The sequence below is a fragment of the Brachyistius frenatus genome, unplaced genomic scaffold (assembly GCF_029030835.1).
Source record: "Brachyistius frenatus isolate BFR_SWC_R1_liver_20210118 unplaced genomic scaffold, ASM2903083v1 Contig_67, whole genome shotgun sequence".
Taxonomy (NCBI): domain Eukaryota; kingdom Metazoa; phylum Chordata; class Actinopteri; family Embiotocidae; genus Brachyistius; species Brachyistius frenatus.
Window position 1 is genome coordinate 1,343,427 of NW_027210666.1, and position 25,010 is coordinate 1,368,436.

A 25,010-nucleotide genomic window follows, 5' to 3' on the forward strand; every position below is an offset into this window, starting at 1 on the left:
AGTTTTTGGTCTGGTTTAGGGAAGCCGTTGTGCTCTGATGATTGGGCTGAGAGTGACAAACAGAGAGCTCATTTCTGATCAAAGGCAAACTATAAAGCAGTCAGTGAGAGACACGATGGATAACCGGCCTTTTCACACCACGTCCCATTGTCCTCCCGCTCAACTATTCTCCCTCTCCGGCCTCTCCTCAGCGTCGTCTCCTGATCTCTCTGCTCCCTCTCCTTCTCGGTTCCCTACTCATTTCACCGAATTGATTTGCAGTCGAATGGCCTTTCACTCCTCAGCTGCCGTGAAATCCAAACGAGGTCTTTATATTTCATGTTTTTAATTCCAGACAGTCGCGGCCGAACCCATCCACAGAACTTCTTTACTCCACGCTGGCTGTGATGTACAGTAGCTGCTGTTGGAATCGCACGGCTCACGGCTTTATCACGGCGTGTTCACCCGCCCTCACATCGGACCGTCTGCAAATTGGATCCCCGGAAACAAATAAAAAGCCATTCCTTTTGCGGCCAAATACAAGCTCCCCTTCTACCCCCCCCCCCAACCCACAGCGTTGCTGAGAAAACACTTAAAAACTCTATTTTGTTCTTTCCTCATCTCCCAGATAGAGCAATGACCTGATGTAGTCGAGAATGAGAGTGCAGCAGGCCACGGAGAGCGCTAGTTTATCTTGCTGGCAGGGCCTGCTCTCGTCTATGTATCATTCATTTGATCTTGTCTTACACTGGATATTACATTTTATATATATATATTATTCTCAGTGTTGCTATTATTCAGTGTGGAGGTAAAAAAAAAAAAAAAGTCCTGGTGCTGCTATTCTCCTGGATTAGGATTTTTTTTTAACAACAATGACTTTCAAGGCCATGAAAACCTAGTTTCATATCGGCGTCTTCACTATGAATGACAGATTCCTGCATGAATACACATCATCTTAGTTTATGAGTATGAAACTTTTTTTTTTTTTTTTTTTAACTTTATTTTGATTTTGACCAATATTTGTTGTTGCACTTTGGCTGTCCAAGATTTCAAGTTGAAAGTGATTAGAGAAATGTGATCAAACAGTGGTCCTAGATTGCACTAATTGGACACATCCAAACTCGGGCAGTCAGAACTTTTTAAGACCCACGTTCTCACAGTGTGACTGCTGTTAAGACCAGCCAATCAGAAGTCATGAAATGATGATGTTGAAGACGTTGACCATTTTCGATTTAAAGAAATAAACACATGCACGCACAAAGCAAAAATAACAGAGACGAAGGAAGAAAAAAAAGCTTGTGTGACTCAAAGAAGAAAACCAAGTTCAGAGAGTGAGATGTAGATTTTTACGAGACCCACCTCACACAGTGTAACACAACACATTTACACAGTCCTTGTTGTACAGTATTTGCCTGTAAATGGGGAAATTCAATTTCAAATATGTTAGAGGCCTAAAGTCAAATGTTTTGATTAAGAGCACTTAACTTATTTAGTATTTAGTGGATAGAAGTGTTCAACTTTAATAATATAACAATTAAAATATCAATAAAATATTTTGTTAATCCCATTTTGATAGTTTTCTTAATATCCATTCATATCTTGGTGTCCCTGACGCTTCTGAATGGTCGAAGGAGCAATGATTAATGGGAATTCCTCATGCCGTCCATTGTGTTTTTTTTTGTTTTTTTTTTCCATACTGGGATCACTGTGGTGTACCGCTGACTTTTACCTCTCCATTCTCCTCCTCCTCTTCCTCTGTCCACTGTTCCTGCGTCTCTCCTCATGGCAATCTGCTGCCGTGACGACCGCAGGGGACCCAGCTGACCATATGATGAGCTGACCCTTGCTTTGACAGTAGAAGCATTCCTGCTGATACACATGGGCACGCTCACATGCAGGAGCACACACACTTTGACAGGGAAGCACAGATCCAGACACGCTCTGACATGTGCACGCGCACACACATGCGCGCGCGCACACAAACACACATACGTGGGAACACGCACAGAAATGGTATTCGTCCACTTTGCCCTGTCATGTCACACAGCACAGTCCAGGTGGGCGTCTCTTAGTCGTGCCATGTCCACAGGCTATCGGGCTTCATGATTGGTTCCTCTCCTCTACAGCTCTGTGCTCATTGGTGTAGGCTGTTGGAGTTTGTCTCTGTGGAAATATTGTGCTTTCACGTTTAATTTTGCCCCGTTTCTTTGTTTTGGCCTGAAATGTGCAGTCATTTATTGACTTATGGGCTGCTCACTCGCACCCTTCACGATACTTCCCATAAGCCTTTTCCGGCACATTCATGAAACTCATCACGCATATTGCAAAGATTAATCCTCTTAATCTCATGAAGTGCTCAGGTGGACTCTGCATTCCACAGTTTTTGGCTGCATTTCAGTATGTGCAATGTGTTGGTGTGTATCTGTGGCTGCGTCTACAGAAACACGATAGTGTGCCATATTCATCTACATCAAACAGTACGGTTTTCAGTGAGCCAAAAACTTCCTCCCTCTCAAGTGCCGTGTCGTCTTCCAAGCTCTGTGGTTCTCAGTAACACTATGTTTTGTCTCAATACTGCCAATTTCGGACGTCAGCTAGATGGTTATATTTTGCACCGTTCCATGAGGTCATCAAAACAACCCAACACAGACAGATTTGACAGGATAAAAAATAGGTTGAAAGGAACCCCCCCTTTTTTTTTTTTTTTTTTTTTTTATTGGTACACTTGTTGGCGCACATTGTTGTGGCTTTTGAAAGCCTACCAACGTCCTCCGCCTTCCTTCCTGCATGTGTTAACATACAGTAGAGAAACAGACTGTAGCTTAACTTTTGTCTCACAGTGTGTTAAGATCCAGTGCTCGCTGTGTGTTTTTCAAGCATTTAGACTTCTATATAGACCGATATATAGACCTTCAGTGGCATTATCTCACTGTGGGGAAGATAAACAGCCACTTTTGGCCGGTACAGCAAGCACAAGCAGGATTCCTCCTTTTCTCAGAGAAATAACTCCTCTGTTGCTAATCTCTTAATTCTACTGGATGTCAAGAGAAAGTAACCTCTCTACCCTTTTCTTTGTCTGCTGTGCTTATCCACGCCCTTAGCCTTCCATTCTTTTATTTCGCTCTCGGCATCTATATTTGCCCCCCCCCCCCCCCCACCTAGTGCTGCCTATCCTTGACTAAACCTCTCTCCTCCTACGCCACTTTGCCTTTTCCCCCTTCAGTCTTTCCCTTGATCCTTTCACTGCGATCCTTTTTACTCGAGTTTTTGTTTTTGCCCCCTACACATAGCTTCTTCTCTTCTTACAATTTCACACGTTCCTTCCCCACCCCTTCACGTCTCTTTGATTCCCTCCCCTGACCCTCCCCTTTTACATCAAACCAATTATCAACTCTTTTTTCTCTCTATCTCCCCCCACCCCCCACAGGGATGTCAGGCGTCTCGTGGTGGCCATGTCAAGAGCCAGACTGGGTCTGTACATCTTTGCCCGAGTGTCACTGTTCCAGAACTGCTTCGAACTGACTCCTGCCTTCAACCAGCTCACTGCCAGACCACTGCAGCTGCACATCAGACCACACGAGTACTACAGCCAGGAACAGCCTGTACGTGCGCGCGCACACACACACACACACACACACACACACACACACACACACACACACACGCACGCACGCACGCACGCACGCACACACACACTAGTCTACTGAGGCGCAAAACTCTCCTACTTCATTATATTTGGCTGATTATGAGGTACTCAAGCACCAGATCTGCTGATAAGAAATGAGCTTACTTTCCCACGTTCCGGGCCCAGCGCCCATTTCCCTGAAACCGTTGCCATCCCCATCATCTCAACCACGTCAGTGTTGCCACGGCGCCCCCCCCCCCATGACTTCTGCTTAATCCTGCCTCTATATTCTGAATGGAATCTCCAATCCCGTTGGTCCTCACTGGTCCCCGTGTCTTACCGCAGCTTTGCCCGTAGGCCCCGGCCTGTTCACAGCACTCTGCAGGGACCATCTGCAAGCGGGGGGGGGGGGGGGGGAAACACGGGTCCTGACTATATTTAACCCCCAAAGGTCAGAAGGCAAACCCGTTGCATGAGACGGCTGCTGTCTGGTCAGTGTGTCTCAATGACGGGCGTGCGTGGCAACAGGGGTGTCTAAAATACCCAATAGCCTTTGACACTTCCCGTGTCTCTCCAGTGTTCGTCCCCACCGGGGACAGCTCTTTCGGGCGCACACATGCGGCCCCTGCTTAGCCCATCTATCTGGAGTCACTAAACCCCTGCTGTTTACACGCAGATGCGGACTCCAAGTCAGATTTTGTCCGGCAACGCTCGACCGGAGCTGTCGTGGGCTAGTTAACAGTGCTAATTCAGAAGTCGGTATACAAACACAACTGCTCAATGCAGCACTATTATTAGGGAGAAGTGGAGAGAGAGTAAAACGTGACGTATAATCACTGGGAAACGCATTAACGCCCCAGTTTTTTTTTTTTTTGTGTGTTTTTTTTTTTTTTACTATTTATTTTACTGCAACTTAACTGTGTATGTTCTCACATTTCAATTCTACAGTATCGAAGCTTTCGGTCTCATCCACTTTGCCGTGATGCCCACAGGGCCACTGGGAGCATCACCCCCCCCCCGTATTTAGGAGGCAACAGCACAGCAGAATAAATATTCTGCTCGCCTCACTCCCCAGTTTAGGCTGCAAGGCTCCGTCTGCATACTAATACCGTCAAATTACAAACTCTGCATCCTCCACTTCTTTTGATATGTGAGCAGCGATCGCTGGAGGGAGGAATTTGCTTTCAAATAAGAAACGGGTAGCAGCGAGCAGGTGAACTGCAGTTTCCTGGCACATTTTTTTTTTTTTTTGCCTCAGATCAATACTTCAGCAGGTGGTGCCTGAAAGAGTGACTGCCAACAAGACAGAATTATTCATTATCATTCTCTTCACATCCCTTCCTGGATTCAAAACAATCCTTCTCTTATTGAAATCCTTTGTTTCTGCGCTTCAGAGAGATGCCTCCGGACAGGCCGACCAAATCGTGAAGAACATGCCAGAGATGGCCAACCTGGTGTACAGTATGTACATGCACATGATCCAGAACTCCCAGAAGTACAGACAGGTAAGAGCCTTCGACTGATTGTCTCCAAGAAAAGGTTTAAAACAACCAGCGGTGCAGACGCGACTGTTTATCGAGGGGTACTACAGCATCATAAACTCCTCTTCCGTCATTCACCTTTAAACTTTTAATTTATGAAAGTGACAGTGGTTGTTTTTTTTTCCAGCTGTATCTTTCAGTCTCATGGAGTGTCTCTCGTGCTCATTTAGAAAGAATAGTAGATGACACTAAGAGAACACGTCAAAAAGGGAGAGATGTTATCCACACTATGCGAGGGTGGATCAATAAGTTCCGTGTGATTATGATCAAGAGATGAAACGTACCGCTTCCTCATCCGGGTTCTATCTTTCTCTCGCTTGCGATGCCCTCAAAAAAAAGAAAATGTTCCTGTAGGATACACCTCGATCTCGTACTCAGTTGCCATTTTATTTTGGTACACCTACGTAACTTAAACTGAATCTGTTTGTTGAAACCGTTTCAGAGGTGTAGATTGGACTTAGTGGTCATTTTCGAAGACTGTGTGTGTGTGTGTGTGTGTGTGTGTGTGTGTGTGTGTGTGTGTGTGTGTGTGTGTGTGTGTGTGTGGTGGTGTTAAACGTAACCTCGGCAATGTTTGTGGAATGTGTTTTTGGGTCCCACACATCCGAGTCTTTCAGGAATAGCGATGGAGATTGAAAGAGCTTTTTTTTTTTTTTTTTTTTTTAGCCAATCATTCTAAAACAAATGTTCCAGGAATGTTTGTTTTCAGAACGTTCCTGAAAACCAGTTGCTGATTGAGAAATAGCAACAGAGTGCAGATTCACTGATCTTCTTTTCAGCCAAAGACTGGATGTGAGACACACAAACTGAAATAGAGATTTAAGAACTGAATGTGAAAGTATACAGAGTTGAATTAAAGAGTTTCAGAGCGAACGAATGTCATTTTATACATCACACGGTTTATTGAAATGAAGTTTCAAACTAATGAATTATATTTGAATGTTATTCAAATTTTTTTTTTTTTTTTTTTTTTTAATGCGATCATGTTGAGCGCCTCATATATTCAAATAGAAATAAATCAAATGCACTGTCTAGTGACACATATTTCTTCCAGTAGACTGATTAATTTGCAGGGCTGTTGCGTAAGGACTTCATTAGTTTCAGCTACTGTTTGTGCACTTTACAGTATAATATCAAAAAATAAAGTGGAAATATTTTCCCTCCTGGTTCCTGATATTTTCCCCCCTTTCCTTCGGCTTATCAGCAGCAACAGCAGAAACTGGCTTTGCCTCCACAACAGACCAAGACGGATGCCGCGCTCGAGAAAGCAGCAGCCAGCTCTGAGGAGCCGCAGGAAGAAACCCCCATGGAGCAGGAAAACCCAGAAGGAGAGCCGAGCTCGGAGCCAAAATCAAAGGACGCGAGTGAGAGGGAAGGAAACCAGGATACAGTAGCCTGTGCTAAGATGCCAGAGCACCCTGGCAGAGACAGCGACAGCGAAGGGGAGGACAGCGCCGAGGAGAAAGAGCAGTAGAGCTTTCTCACACGGGACGGTTATTTAGGGGCCGAGTGGGTTCCCTCTAGAAAAGCGGAGTGAGGAATTGGGAATTTGTTTTCTACTGAAAGGAGATCCTGAAGATAATGTTTCGTTATTGTTTTCTAAAACATATCAATTTTTTTTGTATTTGTTACCATCAGTACTTTATTAAAAAAAAAAAAAAAAAGATAGAAATCCTATTATTGTCTGGGGCGCGGTTATTCTACTTAAATGCAGCCAGCAGAGCGCATAATACTCTTCCGGAGACTAATACATCTCGCGTATATCCGAACAAATAGTGTACCGTCGACATGTTTAAGCCCTGTTGTGATACTTCCATCCATTCATCTGCTTCCGTCGTCTGCGTTAAGCATAGCTCAAATCTCATTGACCCTCGTTGGGTTAAACTATACCAGCTACAAAAGCTGCAACTAAGCTGCATTTGTAGGTCAGTGACTTCACCCAAGGGCCAGCGTGCATGCTCGGGGATTTCAACTCGCCCTGTGGGTGTACACAGTCACTCAACCAGCAAGCAGCAAATCCTCTGCCATTCACAATGTTTGCGCGGCGCGCCGACGGCAAAGAGCGCTGCCGAGCGGTTCCCATCAGCTTGGATCGGCGCTGCGGTTCAGATCCGATGACCAAACTTTTAAGAAGGAACAGCAGGTTTGACGTGAGCGCCGACGTCGAAAGAAGCATCGCGGCGGCAAGTTCCAACCGGGACCTGGGCCGTTTAGACCCCAAATTAATGAAATGAATTAAACCGAAGAGGTTAACGCAGTCCACACGACCCCGTGGGCAAAAAAAAAAAACACAGACTGGAAATGTATTCATTATCATGCACCAGAAGTTATTTGTTACATCATACCTCGGGCAGGCTGATAGAACAGGTCAGCTGCACAGCTGCTTGCGCCCGGGCCAGTTGAAAGACCTGACGGAGAACCATGTGTTGATGGATGTGGAGAGACACATTTTCTGCATTCAGTCAAGTGTGGAGCCATGAAATGTCTTTCTTTTTCTTTTTCTTTTTTTCTCCCCCTCTCTTCCGTCTCCGGAGCGCCGGGGAATTTCAGGCCGAGGTTCGCTTGAGTATTTCGGACTCGTCGCGTCTGCTGAGAACAGGATTAGAACGAGAGGTTAGAGAAGAGAGATCGTATCTGTCGGCTGAGGCTGCGACTGGGAATATGACTGGCAGAAGTGTTGGCACAGAGCCAGCGACACTGAACCAATACACCGTATCGCGTGATGAAACATTTCATCACTCAGACCGTTACAAACATAAAATGCAGCAACAGACTCAAAACGGAGCCGCAACGACAAACGTACCAAACGTTGTACCGTATTGCTTAATAAGTCTCTAGAAACCCGTGACAAGTGAGCATAATTTCCCCCGAGCCACATGAATGTCTGCATTGTGCAATACCCTCCCAGTTGACTTTTTCTTTTCTCCCAGCTGGCCTCATGAGAATTCAGTCGCCCGTGGTCCTTTTTTGTTGGAGTAAATTAGAGCTAACTGGTGGGAAGTGACTACAGCTCGCGCACGCTCGCATCATCTCTGGACGTCTCGAGCGGGACCCGGGACACTCGCTGTGGAGCAAGAAGGAATCCGGGGCGCTCGCTTCCTCCAGAAGCTTTTCTCTGCCGAAGGTGAACATGACTTTTATACTCACACGACAGGTATTCATTCGGTTAATAGCTACTTTTGCAAAGCTCTCACTTTTAACCTTCGCTTAACGGGCTGATATACCGAAGAGACTTAACAGCGTGCGGTAAAACTACCGTGTTCATTGTAGGTTTGCTGACTTGTAATTGAAAATGGTCTTTAGTCCGACTGGTAAAATCGTCTCCCGACACTTTTAATACCTTCAAATCTAAGGAGACGTTTTCCAAGAGTGAATGTCGGTCGTTCAGTCGTTAAAAAAAAAAAAAAAGTGCGTGCGATAAACTTGGAACGGCGGAGTTAAAGTGTTTTATGAGGGCCGAGGGCGCCGCGGGGGTCAGAAATCCACTCGTCCCGGTTGTGCGTTGTCATTCTGCCTTTAAAATAATTGCATGTTTGGTGGCTGATGTGTTCCTACTTTTTTTTTTTTTTTTTTTTTTTTTTTTTTTTAATGCGAGCGCGTTTACCAAAACGCATCGGACCCACCGCGGGACGCGCTCGTGCCGAATGCGTAATGCGTCGCCCGACCCTACGAGACAGCGGTGTCACAACAGGAAATTACACGTCGCGTAAGATTCAAGACGGCAGCGCCCGGAGGGGAGGACGATCTGACCGTCGTGTCTTAAAGCTAAAACGGACTTAGGGAATCAGTCTGACGGCGCACAACACTTTCACGCTCATAAAAACCATCAGCTCCACAATCTCAACTTCAAGGCTGGGCCTCGGGGCAGATTTTTCTGGTGGGTTTTTATCACAGAAAAACAAAACATGTACAGTCTTACTCTTCCAAATTCTTGTTCGCTACTATACTTTACGTAAATCCTCGCACAGAACAGAGTCACACATTGTGCAGTCACCAATTAGCAGTTTTCATACAAGTTTTTTTTTTTTTTTTTTTTTTTGAACCGCTCAGAATAGCAGCACATTAACCTCCTTGCCGCTGTTGTTATCAGTGTTGACGGTGATGCTTATTACAAAAGTTACGCATGATCTCCGTTGATCTGCTATTAGCGGGTGACTAATGTGCCGGTGCCACCGTGTAAGTGGGCGGCCCGTCGACCTCAGCAGGCTGCGGTTATTGCTTGAGGTTGCCGGTTTATCACGCTTTGTCGAGGCCGCTGCCTAATCCTGACGGGGGGGTGGGGAGGGGGGCATCCAGATCGTCGTACAGGGCACGTTTCAATCTGATAATCTCCCGTCGTCACTGAAGAAGCGTTGACGCTCGCAGCAAACACTCTTGATGCTGTTGCAGGGAGGGAAGGCACTATCGCGGGCAATCTGAAGTGCTTTTTAAGCCAGACTTCCACACAAATTCGAAACAATCTGTTGTTGATCACCTTAACTCAAAGTGAAAGCACTTGGCTTTGCAAAGCATGCCAATCTCCGCTTCGAGTAAATTATCACCCATTCTAAAACTTCGTCTCTTTCTTCCAGACCAGGATGGCAAGCTGTGGGTCCTGTTTCTGGTGCCTTATGTGGCTGTTGGTTCTGCTGTGCTTTGGCTGGCCCCTCAGCATCACCTTAGGGGGGCTCTACGGCCTCATCAGCCCCCTCACCACTTGCCTCGGCCTGGACCGACTCTCTGATTTACTCCTGGAGGGAGCCAACGTGGGCCGAACCTGCGCCAACAACATGAGGCACAGCAAGCCTTTGTGTTGAGATCCATCCCGCGTGAGCAGCGCAACACCGGCGTCGAAAACAAGGTTTTTTCCTACAGGGGAAAGGCCGCACTTTGAAGAGAACTGTTAATGTCTGTCGTATGTGAAGATATCCCGAGATGACTGCCAATCAATACTCTTGAGAAACGTTCTCGCAACTTGTGTAAAAAAAAAAAAAAAAAAAAAAAAGGTCTGGGGAAATGGATTCCACTACTCCTGTTAACATATAATTAAACATAGATTTCAAACGTTTATACAATTTTTCACTAAGAAAATAGGCTTTAAGGTCATGGTCTGTTTTTGCTGTTTAATTCACGAGGGGAAGATAAGAATGAAAATGGCAATTTACCAATGGACATGTTTAGACTTTTAAATGACTGTACGCAAACTTAAAATAGGATTAAAACTGCTTCGAGCTTCCCCTTTGGGTTTGTTGATTGACGTAATGTGTACAGTATTCCGTGGAAAATCCATGTTGTGAAATCTTAAGGCGAACGTAAAATTGAGAAATTAAAAAAATCTGCACATATCAACAGTTTCATTTACGAATTATGTTTACCTGCTGCTTCTTATTTAGGGACACGGGGGAATGGGGCTCATCCCAAAACGAATTACTCTGAAGTCAGGAGGAATATTTTGAGACAGGCAGCCAGGTCATGTCAAGCCCAACAATGAGTGAACACGTGGACTACTTAAAGCAGCATGATCTGATTTGTTTATCTATTTATTTAGTGCCACTTCGGGTCGGACCAACTGGCCTGATGATACCAGACCTAAATTCACTGCATGAAAATATAGGTCTGGAAATCCTCCAAACGGAATCGTTGACAGTCACCGCATCCAACATTTTTAGGCAATTTTGGAGAACACAACTATGATATTTTTATGTTCACAATATGTAGTCTTTCCCATTCATAGACTTACATAGGCGGGCCGCCTAGGCGCATTGACGTCCACCCAAGTGTTTTTTTTAGGCAATCTATCTCAGTGTTTTCAATTGATTTATTTTTCACCTATCCGAGAGAATGACGTCAATATGTTCTCAGGTGAGTAATTTTTGAGTTCATGTTAGTGGCTAACGGGCACGGTTTAACTAAAGCTTTGAAACTGTTGATCACTGCCTCATAATTCTTACAATTTCTTGTTATTGGCTGAAAAAATGTCCCAAGCCTTTCAGATAACAAGCTGACCAGCACCACACTGACCGCACTAAGAAAAACAGATGCAGAAAGTTGCGGAGCGCTTCTGTTAGTGGTCAGCAAAAGATCGAAAAGCACTCAGAGGATGAGTGTGAAAGTAAAACGACTGGAAGTGCGAAAGTTCCCAAGCAAAAACTTTTAAACTTTGAGATGGCGTATGAAGTGATGTGACCCGGTCGATCGAAGATCTTCAAAGCTACTTGCCTTAATATTCATTTTTCTAATAAGAAATGTCTCGAGGCTTTGTTTGAGACCGCAGCTTGATATGGGCTAAACAAGGGAACTTGTTTTTTTTAAACTTTTGAAGTACTACTTCAAGGTTTAAGTCTGATTTTAATCTTTGAGAGCAAACATCTTAAGTAAAGACTAAAAGGTTTTGACAAAAAAAAAAAAAAAAAAAAAAAGCTCTGAAGCAGTATGATCCAATAGCTCAAAGTGCGGGTTGGTCGCACTGAAGTTTTGACATTGTGAGTTCATGCCTCAGGAAGTTATTGAATTTTGAAAGCTAAAACCCAAAGGAAAGGGTGAAAAGTTGTAAGCTCAACTTTTAATGTGAAGAGGAAGTGGATTTGTGCACTAAATATAATTCATCTGAGATTCGTAATCTGATATTTGGATAATGGGCCTTTTGTTGGATTTTTGTGTACTTTACTTTGTAGCAAATTATCACTATTTAAAATCCATAACAACGAGAGCCTTTACATTGTACAGTCATAAAAAATACACAAGGCACATTATCCACTGGATGAACTGAAAATGGCAATTGGTTGCTTAAAATTATTTTCTTTGGAAAGGGCAAAAACATATTAAATAAAGATAACTGAAAGGAAGAAACACTGTATAATGAACAAGTTCAGTCAATAATTCACCAACATGTGGTGAGGTTGATATTTTGGAAAAAAAAAATTATGGAAGTCACTTTAAGGTAAATTCTTCTAGTGTGTTTAAACAATTTGTTTCTGATAACTCCAACTGAAGAAAGTTTTCTAAATAGAAGGTTTCCAAAAGAGTGTGATGACATAAAAACACAATAGGCTAAAACACTGTATCCACCTATCCACCTCTTTGGAGATATGTTCTGAGCAATCACTTGTTTTTATTTGTTTCTATTTCATTTATTTCTATATCTTAATCATGGAATTTTTGTATATATACACACACACACACACACACACACACACACACACACACGTACAGTGGGTACGGAAAGTATTCAGACCCCTTTAAATTTTTCACTCTTTGTTTCATTGCAGCCATTTGCTAAAATCAAAAAAGTTCATTTTATTTCTCATTAATGTACACTCAGCACCCCATCTTGACAGAAAAAAAAAACAGAAATGTAGAAATTTGTGCAATTTTATTAAAAAATAAAAACTAAAATATCACATGGTCATAAGTATTCGGACCCTTTGCTGTGACACTCATATTTAACTCGCATGCTGTCCATTTCTTCTGATCCTCCTTGAGATGGTTCTACTCCTTCATTGGAGTCCAGCTGTGTTTAATTAAACTGATTGGACTTGATTAGGAAAGGCACACACCTGTATATACAAGACCTTACAGCTCACAGTGCATGTCAGAGCAAATGAGAATCATGAGGTCCAAGGAACTGTCCAAGGAGCTCAGAGACAGAATTGTGGCAAGGCACAGATCTGGCCAAGGTTACAAAATAATTTCTGCAGCACTCAAGGTTCCTAAGAGCACAGTGGCCTCCATAATCCTTAAATGGAAGAAGTTTGGGACGACCAGAACTCTTCCTGGACCTGGCCGTCCAGCCGAACTGAGCAATCGTGGGAGAAGAGCCTTGGTGAGAGAGGTAAAGAAGAACCCAAAGATCACTGGCTGAGCTCCAGAGATGCAGTAGGGAGATGGGAGAAAGTTCCACAAAGTCAACTATCACTGCAGCCCTCCACCAGTCGGGGCTTTATGGCAGAGTGGCCCGACGGAAGCCTCTCCTCAGTGCAAGACATATGAAAGCCCGCATAGAGTTTGCCACAAAAACACATGAAGGACTCCCAGACTATGAGAAATAAGATTCTCTGGTCTGATGAGACCAAGATTGAACTTTTTGGCGTTAATTCTAAGCGGTATGTGTGGAGAAAACCAGGCACTGCTCATCACCTGCCCAATACAATCCCAACAGTGAAACGTGGTGGTGGCAGCATCATGCTATGGGGGTGTTTTTCAGCTGCAGGGACAGGACGACCGGTTGCAATTGAAGGAAAGATGAATGCGGCCAAGTACAGAGATATCCTGGAAGAAAACCTCTTCCAGAGTGCTCTGGACCTCAGACTGGGCCGAAGGTTCACCTTCCAACAAGACAATGACCCTAAGCACGCAGCTAAAATAACAAAGGAGTGGCTTCGGAACAACTCTGTGACCATTCTTGACTGGCCCAGCCAGAGCCCTGACCTAAACCCAATTGAGCATCTCTGGAGAGACCTGAAAATGGCTGTCCACCAACGTTCACCATCCAACCTGACGGAACTGGAGAGGATCTGCAAGAAAGAATGGCAGAGGATCCCCAAATCCAGGTGTGAAAAGCTTGTTGCATCATTCCCAAGAAGACTCATGGCTGTACTAGCTCAAAAGGATGCTTCTACTCAATACTGAGCAAAGGGTCTGAATACTTATGACCATGTGATATTTCAGTTTTTCTTTTTTTAATAAATTTGCACAAATTTCTACATTTCTGTTTTTTTCTGCCAAGATGGGGTGCTGAGTGTACATTAATGAGAAATAAAATGAACTTTTTTGATTTTAGCAAATGGCTGCAATGAAACAGTGAAAAATTTAAAGGGGTCTGAATACTTTCCGTACCCACTGTATATGTATATATATATATATATATATGTATATATATATATATATATAGAAATATTTGGCAATGATACAAGAGTAACATTAATGTTCTCTTCTTGGCAAGAAATGAAAAAACATTTCCCAAAATATTCAGATAAATCATTAGTCATGCATTACATAGTTTCATATTCATATGACCTCTATGCCCTCCTTTTTCTTTGTCTTTGTTCAATCAACTGCCTAACTTGACCTTAAGTCAAGTTAGGTCCATGCCATTATCCCATGTAGTGTCTCAGAGGGACAGTAGACTGTGTTTAATTCCATTTCTTTAAGGCTAATTGTTGGTTTCAACCCCTGTGACTCACCCCGGTGTGCTCTGAGCTATTCTGACAAATAGGGGAGGAAATGCTTGTGCTTGACCAAACATTTTAAAGGAATATCATGGCAAATTACCATTTTCATCTGGCACATACTAATTTAGTGGCCGTAAGTCACCTTCGACTGCATTGCTGCTGTTGGGGTCAGTTCAGTTTGCTTTAGGAGAGCTTTGTCGAGCTTTAAAACCAGCAGTAACTGTTGCTTATGATTTGATGTTTTAAGAGGAAAAAGGTTGCCATTGAAGCTTCTTTTTTTTTCTGCCGTTATTTTTCTACTTGGAAAGTGGCAAAGGAAAAATGTTTAAAGTCAACAGGTAGTAAGGGTCTGCCAGAGCCTCACTGAATGTGGGGACTGTCATAACTCAACAATGGTGGAATATAACTTAGTACATTTGCTGAAGTACAGTGTGGTGGATGACCGTAGTAGTAGTGTCAGTGGGAAGAATAGACCAGCATGCAAGCAGGGTTAGTACAAAAATCACGGAACCAGAACTTTTTGGCGGATTTAACATACTCCAAAACACATGAAACTTGCTATAGTATGACTTTTTTTCACATTTTGGATGACATTTTGGCATGTCATCCAAAATGTGAAAAAAAGTCATACTATTTCAATTTTTGGACGACATAGTCTAGGGTGGCACAGTGGTAGCATGGTCGCCTCCAACAAAAAGGTTCTGGGTTTGAATCCGGGCCTGTGCCTTTCTGTGCTTAGTTTGCATGTCGTCCTTGTGCCTGCGTGGGTTCTCTCCGGGTACTCCGGATTCCTCCCACCATAACAAAAACATGCACCTCAGGTTAATTAGTGGTTCTAGAAATTGCCCTTAGGTGTGAATGGTCTTCATTTTCTTTCTGTCTCTATGTGGCCCTGTAATGGATAGTAGGGTGACTTTTTGGGATGGGCTCATCACCCTTTCAGGACGACATGCTATAGTATGACTTTTTGATCATATTTTAGACGACATGCTATAGTATGACTTTTTGATCATATTTTGGACGACATGCTATAGTATGACTTTTTCATCATATTTTGGACGACATGCTATAGTATGACTTTTTGCCTTTTTCATATTTCGGACGACATGCTATAGTATGACTTTTTTATCATATTTCGGACGACATGCTATAGTATGACTTTTTCATCATATTTTAGACGACATGCTATAGTATGACTTTTTGATCATATTATAGACGACATGCTATAGTATGACTTTTTCATCATATTTTGGACGACATGCTATAGTATGACTTTTTTGATCATATTTTGGACGACATGCTATAGTATGACTTTTTGATCATATTTCGGACGACATGCTATAGTATGACTTTTTGATCATATTTTGGACGACATGCTATAGTATGACTTTTTGATCATATTTTGGACGACATGCTATAGTATGACTTTTTGATCATATTTTGGACGACATGCTATAGTATGACTTTTTGATCATATTTTAGACGACATGCTATAGTATGACTTTTTGATCATATTTTGGACGACATGCTATAGTATGACTTTTTGATCATATTTTGGACGACATGCTATAGTATGACTTTTTGATCATATTTTGGACGACATGCTATAGTATGACTTTTTGATCATATTTTCATGCTATAGTATGACTTTTTGATCATATTTTGGACGACATGCTATAGTATGACTTTTTGATCATATTTTGGACGACATGCTATAGTATGACTTTTTGATCATATTTTGGACGACATGCTATAGTATGACTTTTTGATCATATTTTGGACGACATGCTATAGTATGACTTTTTGATCATATTTTGGACGACATGCTATAGTATGACTTTTTCATCATATTTTGGACGACATGCTATAGTATGACTTTTTCATCATATTTTGGACGACATGCTATAGTATGACTTTTTCATCATATTTTGGACGACATGCTATAGTATGACTTTTTCATCATATTTTGGACGACATGCTATAGTATGACTTTTTGATCATATTTTGGACGACATGCTATAGTATGACTTTTTGATCATATTTTGGACGACATGCTATAGTATGACTTTTTGATCATATTTTGGACGACATGCTATAGTATGACTTTTTGATCATATTTTGGACGACATGCTATAGTATGACTTTTTCATCATATTTTGGACGACATGCTATAGTATGACTTTTTCATCATATTTTGGACGACATGCTATAGTATGACTTTTTCATCATATTTTGGACGACATGCTATAGTATGACTTTTTCATCATATTTTGGACGACATGCTATAGTATGACTTTTTCATCATATTTTGGACGACATGCTATAGTATGACTTTTTCATCATATTTTGGACGACATGCTATAGTATGACTTTTTCATCATATTTTGGACGACATGCTATAGTATGACTTTTTGATCATATTTTGGACGACATGCTATAGTATGACTTTTTCATCATATTTTGGACGACATGCTATAGTATGACTTTTTCATCATATTTTGGACGACATGCTATAGTATGACTTTTTGATCATATTTTGGACGACATGCTATAGTATGACTTTTTCATCATATTTTGGACGACATGCTATAGTATGACTTTTTGATCATATTTTGGACGACATGCTATAGTATGACTTTTTCATCATATTTTGGACGACATGCTATAGTATGACTTTTTCATCATATTTTGGACGACATGCTATAGTATGACTTTTTCATCATCATATTTTGGACGACATGCTATAGTATGACTTTTTCATCATATTTTGGACGACATGCTATAGTATGACTTTTTCATCATATTTTGGACGACATGCTATAGTATGACTTTTTCATCATATTTTGGACGACATGCTATAGTATGACTTTTTCATCATATTTTGGACGACATGCTATAGTATGACTTTTTCATCATATTTTGGACGACATGCTATAGTATGACTTTTTGATCATATTTTGGACGACATGCTATAGTATGACTTTTTCATCATATTTTGGACGACATGCTATAGTATGACTTTTTGATCATATTTTGGACGACATGCTATAGTATGACTTTTTGATCATATTTTGGACGACATGCTATAGTATGACTTTTTCATCATATTTTGGACGACATGCTATAGTATGACTTTTTCATCATATTTGGGACGACATGCTATAGTATGACTTTTTCATCATATTTTGGACGACATGCTATAGTATGACTTTTTCATCATATTTTGGACGACATGCTATAGTATGACTTTTTGATCATATTTGGACGACATGCTATAGTATGACTTTTTTATCATATTTTGGACGACATGCTATAGTATGACTTTTTCATCATATTTTGGACGACATGCTATAGTATGACTTTTTCATCATATTTTGGACGACATGCTATAGTATGACTTTTTCATCATATTTTGGACGACATGCTATAGTATGACTTTTTGATCATATTTTGGACGACATGCTATAGTATGACTTTTTCATCATATTTTGGACGACATGCTATAGTATGACTTTTTCATCATATTTTGGACGACATGCTATAGTATGACTTTTTGATCATATTTTGGACGACATGCTATAGTATGACTTTTTCATCATATTTTGGACGACATGCTATAGTATGACTTTTTGATCATATTTTGGACGACATGCTATAGTATGACTTTTTCATCATATTTTGGACGACATGCTATAGTATGACTTTTTCATCATATTTTGGACGACATGCTATAGTATGACTTTTTCATCATATTTTGGACGACATGCTATAGTATGACTTTTTCATCATATTTTGGACGACATGCTATAGTATGACTTTTTCATCATATTTTGGACGACATGCTATAGTATGACTTTTTCATCATATTTTGGACGACATGCTATAGTATGACTTTTTCATCATATTTTGGACGACATGCTATAGTATGACTTTTTCATCATATTTTGGACGACATGCTATAGTATGACTTTTTCATCATATTTTGGACGACATGCTATAGTATGACTTTTTGATCATATTTTGGACGACATGCTATAGTATGACTTTTTCATCATATTTTGGACGACATGCTATAGTATGACTTTTTCATCATATTTTGGACGACATGCTATAGTATGACTTTTTCATCATATTTTGGACGACATGCTATAGTATGACTTTTTCATCATATTTTGGACGACATGCTATAGTATGACTTTTTGATCATATTTTGGACGACATGCTATAGTATGACTTTTTCATCATATTTTGGACGACATGCTATAGTATGACTTTTTCATCATATTTTGGACGACATGCTATAGTATGACTTTTTCATCATATTTTGGACGACATGCTATAGTATGACTTTTTCATCATATTTTGGACGACATGCTATAGTATGACTTTTTCATCATATTTTGGACGACATGCTATAGTATGACTTTTTCATCATATTTCGGACGACATGCTATAGTATGACTTTTTTTTATCATATTTTGGACGACATGCTATAGTATGACTTTTTCATCATATTTTGGACGACATGCTATAGTATGACTTTTTTATCATATTTTGGACGACATGCTATAGTATGACTTTTTCATCATATTTTGGACGACATGCTATAGTATGACTTTTTCATCATATTTTGGACGACATGCTATAGTATGACTTTTTGATCATATTTTGGACGACATGCTATAGTATGACTTTTTCATCATATTTTGGACGACATGCTATAGTATGACTTTTTTTATCATATTTTGGACGACATGCTATATAGTATGACTTTTTGATCATATTTTGGACGACATGCTATAGTATGACTTTTTCATCATATTTTGGACGACATGCTATAGTATGACTTTTTGATCATATTTTGGACGACATGCTATAGTATGACTTTTTCATCATATTTTGGACGACATGCTATAGTATGACTTTTTCATCATATTTTGGACGACATGCTATAGTATGACTTTTTCATCATATTTTGGACGACATGCTATAGTATGACTTTTTGATCATATTTTGGACGACATGCTATAGTATGACTTTTGATCATATTTTAGACGACATGCTATAGTATGACTTTTTCATCATATTTTGGACGACATGCTATAGTATGACTTTTTGATCATATTTTGGACGACATGCTATAGTATGACTTTTTTATCATATTTTGGACGACATGCTATAGTATGACTTTTTGATCATATTTTGGACGACATGCTATAGTATGACTTTTTTATCATATTTTAGACGACATGCTATAGTATGACTTTTTTATCATATTTTGGACGACATGCTATAGTATGACTTTTTGATCATATTTTAGACGACATGCTATAGTATGACTTTTTCATCATATTTTGGACGACATGCTATAGTATGACTTTTTCATCATATTTTGGACGACATGCTATAGTATGACTTTTTTATCATATTTTGGACGACATGCTATAGTATGACTTTTTGATCATATTTAGGACGACATGCTATAGTATGACTTTTTGATCATATTTAGGACTACATGCTATAGTATGATTATTTTTTATCACTTTTCAGACGACATGCTATAGTGTGACTTTGTTATCACATTTTGGGCGACATGCTATAGTGTGACTTTTTCAACATATTTCAGACAACATGCTATAGTATGACTTTTTCACCATATTTCAGACAACATGCTATAGTATGACTATTTGATTACTTTTCGGACGACATGCTATAGTATGACTTTTTGATCACATTATAGATGATATGCTATAAGTATGACTTTTTTGTCATACTTCGGACAACATGCTACAGTATGACTTTTATGTCACATTTTGAACGATATGCTATAGTATGACTTTTTGATTACTTTTCGGACGACATGCTGTAGTATGACTTTTTGATCATATTATAGACGACATGCTATAGTATGACTTACGTTTTTTTTACGCCTCATTTGACGACATGCTTTAGGATGAATTTATTTTTCTTATTTTGAACAACGGTTTTGCATACAACTTTTTTTTCATCCTTTTCCTTACATTTTTGACAGGGTCATGAAATAGAGCAGCAAGCGATTTGCACATTAGTGTACAATTGTACAATTTACTGTGCAATCCTTTAAGCAATCCTTTTTACATCCCTGAGGGATGGCTTTTCTTTTAAGGCAGGAGCACATTTACTTTCATCCCTGAAGCCAACAGGGTGGATGCATTTTGCAACACAAGCAACATGTTAGAATTACTAATACGGTTTTGCTGTAGAGGCTCAATTAAACAGTTTGAATATATGCAGGACTATCATAATGCAAAAGCCTGTTTAGCTGAACTTCTTCAAGGCGAGCTGCACTTTACCCAAAAAAACTCTTTCCTATCAGTCAGTTTTGACTGACATCATGCATTCTCAGCTGCCACCAAAATAGCTCTGTATTCAATTCTTAGGAACCCCTATAAATACTTACCAAAATACTCTTGCTGAACAGCCTACCTACAAATCTGTGTGGCTGTGTATGTTGCAGCTTATTCAAATTCGATTCATGAATATTTCATTTTCAATCTGAAACTGCTTTTATCCTCATTTTCTACCCCTCACTGTTGAGTGACACAAACATGTGACAAAACCTCAGCCATTTTCTTAAACGCAGGCTATAATCTGAGACGAATGTCTTTTAAAAATGAGGTGGCCAACGCCCAAATGCCTATTGCAGTATTTATGTGTGCAAGATGAGACCTAGTTAGATTGCTTTTTTGTCTGCCCAGTTCTGCTCTCGGAGGAGAGAAGACACTTGCCAAAAAAAATTGCCTGATTTTAATTCAACTTTGTCTGTTTTTCCTCCCAGAAGTTTTGGCAGAGGATACAGGAGGCAATAGGCCTTGATGCCAAGCTACCAGTGAGAGACTAAGAGAGAGAGAGAGAGAGAGAGAGAGAGAGAGAGAGAGAGAGAGAGAGAGAGAGAGAGAGAGAGAGAGAGAGAGAGAGGGGCAAGCTGGTGAATTTTTCATTGGGGTCTGAGACTGGCTGTGGAAAAAGCCTGCTACTACTGGCTGCAAGAGGACCTGGGAGGCAGAGAGAGAGAGGATAAGTATAGGCCTCCCCATTCAATTAACCACATACTGCTCTGTAATTTCACCCTCAGATACACGCACGTGCATGCATGCACACACAAACACACAAGGTGAAGTGGCTACACTGTTAAATGGCTATATGAGGAAATGTCCGTTTGCCAGGCCTCAAAGTGGGCCACTTCTCCAGTCCACAAGAGGAAGCCCAGGAAACCAATCCTGGTTTCTAGTTTCCTAATGAGGGATTTTAGAGAGTTTTTTTGTTTTTGTTTTCACAGAGGGTTGAGGTTGAAAGAAGGTCACAGTTTCAATTACGGTTTAATAAAGTGAGTGTTGGGTACCACTAAGGACACTGAGGTTATGTCATTTTTTTAAATTTTGTCTGAACATAATGAGCCTATACAGTATGTTTGGACCTATTTTCCCATTTAATAAAATGTATCATAGTGGTCAACTCATCAGACTAAGATCAATAAAATAGAGCTTTAAACGCAGAGTAACTTAATAGATAATATATGAAAAGTATGAATAATTAGATTCGAGCAAAATTTTGTTTGGCGAAGGTTTATTAAATACAGTGAATCCCTGCACCTTTTTTTTTTTTTTTTTTTAGAGCCGATACAAGTAGTTGATTAAGTTGATTAGTGAGTTGAATTAATCATTAATACTTTTACAAACTAATTAATTTTTAGTCATTATGCAAATACTTTCTCAGGCTCTCAAATGTGACATTTTTGTATAACTGTAAAATGTAATATTTTGTCAGAAAAAAAAACAATTTTAAGACATCAATTACAGCAGTGAGAAGTTGTGATTAGCGTTTGTCACCTTTTTATGATATTCTTTAGACTAAACAACTAATAAAAGAATATAATAATTCATAATATATGTCATATTTTCTTTCAAAATCTGACAGCTTGGTACACTTGAATATGTGTGCTATTGCATTTTATTTGAATTGATTTCATCATATTGCAGTTACATAAAGAACATGAACTTTTATTTTGGCTTATAGCAGCTAATGAATCTGTAACTCTCTTTTCCAAAATCAGAACTTATTTTCCAAGAGTCTTTTCAGTGTAGGCCTAACATGAGTTGCCTGCGAGCGTATTATGTAACAGATGCTCATAAAGTATATACAAAAAAAAATTTAAACTATGCATTTTAGGAAAGTGCGACTTACTGTCCAAAGCGTCAGTGATAATGAAAGAGCAAATGTTTGCAGAAGAACTTTAGCCATAGTGACAGTGATCTAGGCCCTGTGCTCCTTTGAGGTATCCAGTAGAAGAGTTTAACATAAGCCAACAGCTTGTCACTCAGCATTCAGAGCACGGGCCAGAACGAGGACACCCAATTTTCACTGAGCAATATGTTTCACGTCTTCTTTCTGCTGTGACCTTTAAATGGCCCCTGACACTCAACATACATGAATGCGACATGTTGCAAAGAACAAAGTCCTTTCAGACCATTTGTATTGAGCGAGTTTTTGATGAACAGATCAAATGCTACAATCCTGCACAGGGACATTCCAATATATCTGCACCTTATTGAGTTAGGTGCAAAACCTTGCCTGCATCAAGCAAATGACTTCCCCTCAGGGTTCTTTAAAAGGGTTTGTACACTGTTTATGATGTGAAATGCCCATCGAAAATCAATATGTTTTTTGTTCTGGACAGTTTTGTCCTTATTATCTCATCTCTACTGCTGAGTAATGAGGCCGATCTCCAGAGGGGTTGTGAGTAGGAGGAGAATGATCGTGCCACAATGATTTAATCTCAATAGCAAGCGCTAAAGTGAAAGTCACACTACAGGACTATTCGAGCAGCCTCCAAGTGTCTCCCTGTCTAATCCAGGCACTGGCATGAGCCTTTCACACCCACGGACGCTCGGAGAACAAGCAAAACAAATAGTTCACAGTTACCAGTACCATTGCACAATACATATCCTGAGTCCCTGTCCTGCCAGTTACATTACCAGCACATACAGTAAAAAAAAAAAAGAACAGCAGGAAACACTGGCGTGCCATTTTCAAACTATTTAATATTTTGCCACAAGAGCAAACTCGGGTAGAAAGATGTTGTCCACCTTTCCCTCTTCTTGACAGCACTATTTTCCTTAGACAGACTTAACAAAGCTATGGTCAACATTTTTAGTGACTATTTGAATACTGGGGCAAAAGGATGCTTAAAGCAGACCACAGCCTACCATTCATTACATAAGACCAAAACAAAGAGTCACACAGTGAAGGGTTATGGCTCGGGGTCGGGTGACAGCAGCATATGATTCATGGCTTGCTGTGCCCTTTTGTCTTGTCCTCCTTGTGGTGGGACCATCCACTGCTCTTAGCCAATGTTATTCTACAGCCTTCAGAGCTTGGCCTTTGTCTGTTTCAAGTAAAACGGCAATGTCATTTCATATGTCTTGTTCTTTCCTCAGTGCAGGAATAAGGAAAGAATATGGCATACGTCACAACATGAGATGTTCCTTTTTCCTTATTGTTTTGATGTTGGGAACAATAAATACAGCAGTATCAGCATTACTTTTGATTTATCTGCAAAGTTTCTATTTAGAAAGAATATAGTACTTTGAGTTTCATTACATAGAAAGGTAATTATTAGACCAGCAGCTGGTGTTTGAGGTACTATTTTGTGTTGAGACACAGGAAGAGAAATATGCAAAGTAGAATAACCCGAATGTACTACAATAACCTTTGATATTGACCTCGGCTAAGTATTTCTCTCTGTTTGAAAACTGTAAAAAAAAAAAATTGCTGAACACACTGAATTGAAATGCAAAACCAAGAAAAGGGGACCTGACTATGAATTACAGTAATTTCAGAATTTTTCACATGTGGATGCACAGCATGTTGCCTGCCCACCACATCAATAACATCCAAGCCGCCCATTCAAATTATGGAAATCTATTGATTTTATGCAAATTAAATCTATGAAGGCATCTGCAAAAATTAATTTGCCTTAAAGGTGAGTCTAGCATGCTAAATATATGTGCACACTTATCATAAAATCTAATAAAACTGTTCTGAATGGGGGAGCTCACTCACATTGCACTCCAGTGGGGATGTTTTGTCTGCTGCATGGCCTAAGGAATTTGAAATGTGGGCTTTTAATAAGTCAAACAGCTGCTGACACTAGCTGAGTGGCACAAGTGGTTCCATTTGTCGACCTAGATGTGTCCTGCCTGTCCACACAACAAATAAATACGATGGATATTTACTAACAAGTCAGCTATGTTTGGATATTCAGAAACAAATACAAGTTTTATAAGAATAGCCCAAGACGTGTTGTGATCCCAAAAGGTCCTTAAGATTAAAGTGTTAAAAAGAAGGAATGCGTTTCTCAGGTTTGAATCTATTTTGCCCCTGTGTCCTTCAATTGGAAAGTTGTATTTAGTTTGTCTCGGTTTAAATACTAATATTCCAGGAATATTACACTGACGTTAGATCAAATGTGAAATGTGTGAGGAGACATACACGGTGAGGTTTTTCAGTAATAAAACAGTGATCATGCCGGAGGTAAAAGATCAAAGGGAAGCCTGTCATTGTCTCTCGGCTGCCACAGATGTCAGCTCGGGATTTCACTCTCCTTGTCATGCCCTTCATGGAGTGGCTGTTGTCAATGGGGCAATAGGCTACCAAATATGGAGAAGGGGTCGCACT

General features: G+C 40.3%; 1 protein-coding gene across 1 annotated transcript in view; it reads left to right on the forward strand.

Moving 5' to 3' along the window:
• The window catches only part of aqr (aquarius intron-binding spliceosomal factor), a 51,602-nt gene extending 41,113 nt beyond the window's left edge, over positions 1 to 10,489 (forward strand). The window contains exons 34-37 of the mRNA XM_069707158.1: positions 3,407 to 3,581; positions 4,999 to 5,109; positions 6,350 to 8,269; positions 9,717 to 10,489. Coding sequence (XP_069563259.1) covers positions 3,407 to 3,581; positions 4,999 to 5,109; positions 6,350 to 6,619 — 556 coding nt within the window. The 3' untranslated portion in view covers positions 6,620 to 8,269; positions 9,717 to 10,489. The remainder of the gene's footprint in view (positions 1 to 3,406; positions 3,582 to 4,998; positions 5,110 to 6,349; positions 8,270 to 9,716) is intronic.
• Positions 10,490 to 25,010: the final 14,521 nt, after the last annotated feature.